This window comes from Bradysia coprophila, unplaced genomic scaffold (assembly GCF_014529535.1).
Source record: "Bradysia coprophila strain Holo2 unplaced genomic scaffold, BU_Bcop_v1 contig_138, whole genome shotgun sequence".
Lineage (NCBI taxonomy): Eukaryota > Metazoa > Arthropoda > Insecta > Diptera > Sciaridae > Bradysia > Bradysia coprophila.
In genome coordinates this window covers 10,901,611-10,910,036 of record NW_023503409.1, presented here as the reverse complement: position 1 = coordinate 10,910,036, position 8,426 = coordinate 10,901,611, and the positions used below count along the sequence as shown (strand labels likewise).

General features: G+C 39.4%; 1 protein-coding gene across 1 annotated transcript; it reads left to right on the top strand.

Moving 5' to 3' along the window:
- The first annotated feature begins 4,129 nt into the window (after positions 1-4,129).
- On the top strand, positions 4,130-7,478 carry LOC119073229 (chromatin-remodeling complex ATPase chain Iswi-like). Its single transcript, XM_037178540.1, has 7 exons — positions 4,130-4,268; positions 4,327-4,531; positions 4,590-4,645; positions 4,724-5,347; positions 5,422-6,635; positions 6,693-7,104; positions 7,162-7,478. Exons 1-7 carry the CDS (start codon positions 4,192-4,194, stop codon positions 7,361-7,363), a joined length of 2,790 nt encoding a protein of 929 aa, XP_037034435.1. The 5' UTR covers positions 4,130-4,191; the 3' UTR covers positions 7,364-7,478.
- Positions 7,479-8,426: the final 948 nt, after the last annotated feature.

The window sequence follows — 8,426 nt, the reverse complement described above, 5'->3', positions numbered from 1 at the left end:
CCTTGTCTAAGTCCTTCCAAGGCTTCAAAGGTATCAGATAGATTGTTTCGAATTCTGACCTTGGCTCTCACATGTGACAGAGTCATTCTAGCCAAATGAATAAGTTTTTTGGGGTAACCAAGCTCCACCATCGCATTCCATAGTTTCCTCCGAAAAACCCTGCCATATGCCGTTTCAAAATCAACAAACAAATGGTGTAGAGCAACATTGAACTCTCTGCATTTCTCCATGATCTGCCTGATGCTAAACAACTGGTCTGTTGTTGAGCGACCGTTGCGGAATCCACCCTGGTATTCACCAGCTGTTGGTTCCGAATACGCCATGAGACGCTGCCGTAAAATATCCGCAAATATTTTGTACGCTGTGTTCAATAGATTAATTCCTATGTAGTTGCTACATTCCAATTTGTCACTCTTCTTATACACTGGACAAATGATTACAAGTTCCCATTCTTCTGGCATTTCTTCACGTTTCCAAATCTTCACAATCAGCTCATGTAACCGTGCACACAGCGCATCACCTCCATATTTAAAAAGTTCTCCGGGTAGATTGTCTGATCCAGGGGCCTTGTTATTCTTGAGCTTGAGAACAGAAGCCCTAACTTCCTCCAGTGTAGGTTCCGTCACACCTTGTGCACTCGATTGTGAATCCAGTTCCGCTACTTCTTCCGTTGTCACTGTTTATTACTGATACAGCTAGGGAAACGAAACCGGAAGGCTTTTGGCAATACCGGTTTTCGGTAATACCTGACACTGTAATACCGGTCTTACCGGTTTTTCATTGAAGTTCTTTTTCTCCATAAATCTCAAATACAGTCGAATTTAATGTGTAGGATCATTTCAGACTGGTTTTAATGCAGATCACTATTTTAAATACTTCGTTCAGTTTGAAAAATTACTTCCATTTAACCTTTAAATACAGTCATGAAGTAGAAGCGGAACTTCATTCTGTTATTCCCTTGACTGAAAGTTCCCTTGACTGAAAGTCAGGGTCTTATGAAAGAAAATACCCTTAAATGTCCGTAACGCTAAGTTCACTTTGATATTTTGAAAATGTTCTACATTGGCAAAAAACGTTAAATACAGAAAACGTCCGTACACTTGTGGACTCGATAACTCGAGTAATTCTTTACCGATTTGCAAAATTTTGGTTTTAATCGATGGAGAATGAAAATCATGAGGTTAAGTTCGTAGATGGGCAATATTGGGGTAATGAGATGGGAGTAATTCTCAAGAGAATTTTATTCCTTGTTACCGCGATAACTTCCGTAATTCTTATCAGATTTTCAAATTTTTTGTGTAATTCGACGAAGATTGAAATTCTTGAGGTTGAGTTTGCAGATGGATAATGTTAGAACAACGAGATGGGAGAAATTCTTCACAGACGCTTTTCCTTGTGGACTCGATAACTCGAGTAATTCTTTACCGATTTTCAAAATTTTGGTTTTAATCGACGGAGAATGAAAATCATGAGGTTAAGTTCGTGGATGGGCAATATTGGAGTAATGAGTTGGGAGTAATTCTCAAGAGAGTTTTTTACTTGTTACCGCGATAACTTCCATAATTCTTATCCGATTTTCAAAGATTTTGTCTTAATCGACGAAGATTGAAACTCTTGAGGCTGAGTTTGCTGATGGATAATATTCGAACAACGAGATGGGAGATATTCTACACAGACGCTTTTTCTTGTGGACTCGATAACTCGAGTAATTTTTACCCGATTTTCAAATTTTTTGTTTTAATTGACAGAGAATGACATATTGGAGTAGTGAGTTTGGAGTAATTGTAAAGATAACTTGTTATACCACGACATTTTTGCAACGGATTTCCAGAAAAATTTCTTATTTGACGAGTTGTGAAATTCTGGTTTTCTGGTCTAACAGTTTAGAAGTACTTCCCAAAAGAGTTTCAGATTGCTTGCTTGCTTGAGAAACCGATAGCTCGTGTAATTCTCAGAGGCTTCAAAAATCAATTTCGACCAGTAGCATAATTCATGTGGTTAAACTCGAACATTGCAATTTAATTGGACTAGTAATCTGGGATATACGACAATTTTTGGGTGAAATCGTATTCTTAAAAGAATTTTTTTCGTTCCTAAAATGTTTGAACGAGCGTGAACTTTGCGGCCAGAGCGAAGCGAGGGCCGTAATTCACACGAGTTTTATTTTTCCAATAGGTAGGCAAGAAATACGCCGCCTTTTCAGCGCTTTTAGTAGACTCATATTAGGAGTTAAACGTACCTCGCTGGACCTTCCATTCATAGTGCTTTTTAGAAGACAATATAAACGACTCGTAATGGAGTAAAAGAGTAAAGAGTAAAACTATAATTTTGTGATCGTTTTTACAAGATATGGGAGAAATTATACTCAGACGCTTTTCCTTGTTATCGTGATAACTTAAGTAATTTTTGTAGATGGTTAATATTGGAGTAGTGAGGTTGGAGTAATTGGAATTGTAAACACAACTTGTTACGACATTTTTGCAACGGATTTCCATAAAAATTTCTTATTCGACGAGTAAGTGAATCTGGATTTCTGGTCGAACAATCTAGAAGTCTAAAACAATCTTGCTTGCTTGATAACACGATAACTCGAGTAATTCTCAGAGGCTTCAAAAATTGCAGATTTGAAAATATGAAGTGTTTTCGACCAGTATCGTAATTCCTGAGGTTAAATTCGAACATTGGACTCTTTTTGTTTCTTCAGGAAATTAAATAAATATGAGTAAAATGAAGCATGTGAATCTGCTGTTTTCTAAATAAAAGAGACATCACCTTTTCATGTGACTTTAGTTTTGTAATCTCAAAAACACCACCTTATTTAAAAATGGATGGAAAACTAAGACTGGAATTATAGAAAGAAAAAAAAGCCAGTCAAGGGACCTGACCCACCCAAGAGGTGGGGCCTAGTATTTTCGTGTTGTTTCAATTCCTTGAACCTCTTCTCAAACTTAAGATCTGTGGATTATTAAATTTTCTTACAAGAATCTCATTAATTTTCAATAAAAAAGGGCTTTATCTGACACAATTCCATTTTGTATAGCTGCTCTAGAGTCGCTTGGTTTAAGTCAATGATTTCGAAAAATCGGCTTGAGCCGGCTTAAAACGGCTCGGCTGGAGGTTCCTTTTAACTTTTTTTCAAAATAAAAACGTTTAGATAAATTCATGGAAAATGAACTAGAAAGCATGAAAATGAAATTGTACGGAAAGCGAAAATGTAGGTAGATTAGGTTGTTCAAAGTGCAAGTGGAACTGGTCTTGTTACAAGCAAGTCTCTAAGTCTAAGGTTCACTAACACGTCAAGTTTTATTGCCTCAAAACTTGAACTAAATGGAAAATCATGCTCCGGTACACTCATTTAACTCATTAAGAAAATGGTTTTCGAGAAGAAATCGAAAGCTCACGAAAATCAAGTAAAAATTGAAAAGAAAAAAAAATCGAGAAAATTCGCAAAGATCGATAAAGTTTTCTCAAATTTGTGAATTAACTGATTGTGCGCCTTCGTCTCGTTGCGCAAAGGTCATACTTGCCAAAACAACAAACTTAGAAGCGAGGACGTAATATACCATTCTGGAAAATTCATGAAAATTCAAGAAAATTTTCAAAATTTTCTTAATTTTGAAAAAAAAAAAAAATCAAAATGTACTTGAGCTGCTTAGGATCAACAGGAATCTCGGTTTTCAAAATTATTTCACCCATTCACCTTTCGAAATCTTTATTTCATTTTCCAGCCGTTTCAAGCCGGCTTGAGCCGTGTTTTTGGCACCGGCTCGGCTGCGGCGCGGCTTGCTCAAAAATGTCCGGCGGCGGCTTGATCGGCGGCTTATTTTCGGTGGCGCTCATGCCTGATACAGACAACTTGAGAAGTAGATCCGAAATCGATTTCCTCATAAAACGAATGAGTGATTGAAATCAAATTTTTGAAAATCGGTTTAGACATACTAAAGTTATCAAGCGTTGCGGATATTTCAGTACATTTTCCGTTCTTTACTAATAACATTTCATAACTGGTAGATATTTTGTTAGAATTTACATTTTTAGAGAAAAGCGCCACCTTGCTACCTCTCGAGTTTAATCCTATGGTTTGAATGTAGTCGCTGCCTACGCCCAACTTCATTGTTGTATCGCCGAAAGCAGACATATCATCGCGCTGTTATATTGTTTGTTAGAGCTAAGTTATTATTTACCTATATCATGAGTGGCAGCACAGAACCGAATCGTCATGGAAAAACGAAAATGATCAAGAAGAAGCCGCAAGGATCAACCGCTGAGTATGTGACAATGGAGGAAGATCTAGCGCGTGAATTTTGAAATTTTCATCTCATTCAGCCATCGTCATCGTAAAACGGAAAAGGAGGAAGATGCTAAGGAAATGAGTTTGGAGACGGACGAAAATACCCCGAAGCTGTATCGATTCGAATCGTCACCGCAATACATTAAAGGCGGACAGATGCGTGACTACCAGATCCGTGGTTTGAATTGGTTGATTTCGTTGTACGAGAATCGAATCAACGGAATATTGGCTGATGAGATGGTACCAAATATTGTCTCATACTAATCACGGATTGACTTTCAGTAACCATTCTCTGTAGGGTCTGGGAAAAACGTTGCAGACAATCTCGCTCCTTGGATATCTGAAGAACATCTTGTAAGTTTGCCTGTAACTGTATGCGTCACGTCACAATGACCTTTGACAATTCAATGTTCATTATCCAACAATGCATAGGAACATTGACGGACCTCATATCGTCATCGTGCCGAAATCGACTTTGCAGAATTGGTTGAACGAATTCAGAAAGTGGTGCCCATCTTTAAACGCACTGACTCTGATCGGAACGAGCGATGATCGCAAGACGTTGATCGAAGATGTGTCGAAGCGTAACGACTGGGACGTGTTAATAACCAGCTACGAAATGTGTTTGCTGGAATCAGCCTTCATCAAAACGTATCGGTGGACGTATTTGATCATTGATGAGGCCCATCGCATCAAAAATGAAAAATCCAAATTGTCGGAAATGGTACGCCAGTTCAAGACGAGGCATCGATTGTTGTTGACCGGAACGCCGTTACAAAACAATTTGCATGAGCTGTGGGCATTGCTCAATTTTTTGCTTCCTGAACAATTCAATTCGTCGGACAATTGGTTTGACACAAACAATTGTCTTGGTGACGATACGTTGGTGAAACGATTGCACGCCGTGCTGAAACCGATTTTGTTGCGTCGTATCAAATCGGAGGTGGAAAAGTCGTTGTTGCCCAAGAAGGAACTGAAAATCTTTGTCGGATTGTCGAAAATGCAACGGGAATGGTATACGAAGATTTTGATGAAGGAACTGCATGTCATAAACGGGTAAGTCTGCCCTGGAACAATATTGCTAATTCCAATTGGCTGACCCTGTGCACCCTAAATTGTATCTTCTATAGTCATGGTTCCACAAAAAGCGTCGGTTTGCATTCAATTTTAATGAATCTGCGTAAATGTGCCAATCATCCGTACTTGTTCGATGGCGCCGAACCGGGACCTCCGTACACCACCGCCGAACATTTGGTATACAATTGCGGCAAAATGATAATTTTGGATAAATTACTACCTCGACTCCAGGCGCAAGGCTCCCGGGCTTTGATTTTTTCCCAAATGACCCGAATGTTGGACATTCTCGAAGATTACTGCGACTGGCGAAAATATGAGTATTGTCGTTTGGACGGACAAACTGCTCATTCGGATCGCGATGCCCAGATTCAAGAGTACAATGCACCGGATAGTAAGAAATTTATCTTCATGTTATCTACTCGTGCCGGTGGTCTGGGTATTAATTTGGCTACTGCTGACGTCGTTATTATCTACGATTCCGATTGGAACCCTCAGATAGATTTACAGGCAATGGACCGGGCACATCGAATCGGTCAAAAGAAGCAGGTGCAGGTGTTCCGGTTAATTACAGAGAATACGATTGAAGAGAAGATTATCGAACGAGCGGAAATTAAGTTACGTTTGGACAAAATGGTCATACAGCAAGGTGGTCGGTTGACTGACTCTAAAACAAATACTTTGCAAAAGAATCACTTGCTGAACATCATTCGGTTTGGAGCGGATGCCATTTTTGGGGCTAAAGATGCGGACGCTATATTAGAATGCGACATTGAAGCATTACTGAAAATGGGCGAAGAGAGAACTGCAGAACAGAAACAAGCGTTGGACAAACTGGGTGAAAATTCGCTGCGAAATTTTACACTAGACGCACCGTCCTCCGTGTATCAATTCGAAGGTGAAAACTACCGTGACAAGCATCGGCCTAAGATTGCAGACACTTGGATAGAACCACCGAAACGGCAACGAAAGGTGGCGAATTATGTCATCGATTCCATATTCAAGTATGTTGGAAATACGGAACAAAAGGCACCGAAACCACCGAAACAGCCGAACGTTGCAGATTATCAGTTCTATCCACGACGATTGTTTGATATTTTAGAACAGGAGATTCGTTGTTACCGTAATGCAATGCTGTACACCGTTCCGTTGAAACCAGAGCTAGGAGCAAATGCATCGAAGGTACAACGTGAAGAGCAGAAAAAAATTGATGAAGTCCAACCGCTGACCGAAGAAGAATTGGCCGAAAAGGAGCTCTTGCTATCTCAGGGTAATATTTTGCCAAACAATTTCACATTCACAGTGGCTTTAACTCGCTTGTCCGTAGGCTTTTCAAATTGGTCCAAACGAGACTTTTCGCAGTTTGTCAAAATGAATGAACGGTTCGGCCGGGACGACATAAGAAACATTTCAAAAAGCATCGACGGTAAAACGCCTGAAGAAGTCGTTCAGTATAGTGTCGTGTTCTGGCAACGTTGCAAAGAAATACAAGACATAGATCGGTTTATGTCGAAAATTGAACGGGGCGAAGCGAAAATTCAAATGAAGGTGTTGCTCAGACGGGCTCTGGACACTAAAATGGCTTCATATCGCGCACCGTTTCATCAGTTACAAATTTCGTACGGAAACAGCAAGGGCAAACATTTCACCGAAGACGACGATCGATTTTTGCTGTGTATGCTGCACCTTTTGGGGTTTGACAAAGAGAATGTGTACGATGAGCTGCGAGTGGCTGTTCGGTAAGTCTTGACGGTACACCGAGATTTCAATTGGTAGAATAGTGAAAGTAATTTCAGATCGGCACCTCAATTTCGCTTTAATTGGTTCCTGAAAGGGCGCACAGCAATGGAGCTGCAGCGTCGTTGTAGTACAATAATATCGCTGGTCGAACGTGAATATCAGGAGCAAGAAGACAATGATCGTCGTGACAAAAAGAAAAAATCAACAAAACCAACATCGTCCGGCATTCTGAAATTGAAAGTGAGAGTAAGCAAGTGAAATTTATGGAGGATTTTTAATCGTGTTTTTTCTTGAGTGATTTTGTGTTCATTCAATTTGAGGATTTTTAAGACGCATAATGACGTTCCAGTTGGGTTTTATTGTTTTAAACCATTGAGTTATGATGATTAAGATTTCTCTTCAAAACTTAAATAAATATAGATTTCTTATTTGACATTGTAGTACAATTCAGTATGTCGTCTCGGGGTCTCCCTTCGCTTAAATGATAAACCGAAATAGTACTCAAAACTTGAACTAAATGGAAAATCATGCTCCAGTACACTCATTTAACTCATTAAGAAAATGGTTTTCGAGAAGAAATCGAAAGCTCACGAAAATCAAGTAAAAATTGAAAAGAAAAAAAATCGAGAAAATTCGCAAAGATCGATAAAGTTTTCTCAAATTTGTGAATTAACTGATTGTGCGCCTTCGGCTCGTTCCGCAAAGGTCATACTTGCCAAAACAACAAACTTAGAAGCGAGGACGTAATATACCATTCTGGAAAATTCATGAAAATTCAAGAAAATTTTCAAAATTTTCTTAATTTTGAAGAAAAAAAAATCAAAATGTACTTGAGCTGCTTAGGATCAACAGAAATCTCGGTTTTCAAAATTATTTCACCCATTCACCTTTCGAAATCTTTATTTCATTTTCCAGCCGTTTCAAGCCGGCTTGAGCCGTGTTTTTGGCACCGGCTCGGCTGCGGCGCGGCTCGCTCAAAAATTGCCGGCGGCGGCTTGATCGGCGGCTTATTTTCGGCGGCGCTCATGCCTGGTGAGAAGTTTCGAAGAATCGAATACGCTAAAAAAGACTTTTAGTCCGTGGTACAAATAGTATTTTTCATATTGGACGGAGAAAAAGTGCGACGAAGTCAGACTTTTTGGGTCCTAGGTATGAAAAAGCAATTATGTTCCTGAGATTACAAATAAAAACTGTCACTCTTTAAGACGTAACAACCAAATCAATTACACTTAACAGATAGGAGTAGTTCTGAAAATACTTGTGTAAATCCCTGCGCCTTACGTTCTTTAAGATTTATCGTTGCTTCATGTGGTTTGGCACG

Bases quoted from the DNA above. Each gene is read 5' to 3' on its own strand.
- LOC119073229 (XM_037178540.1), top strand. From the start codon at position 4,192: ATGAGTGGCAGCACAGAACCGAATCGTCATGGAAAAACGAAAATGATC. The intron at 4,269-4,326 runs GTATGTGACAAT...CATCTCATTCAG, and splicing joins CCGCAAGGATCAACCGCTGA to CCATCGTCATCGTAAAACGG. The intron at 4,646-4,723 runs GTAAGTTTGCCT...AACAATGCATAG, and splicing joins GGATATCTGAAGAACATCTT to GAACATTGACGGACCTCATA.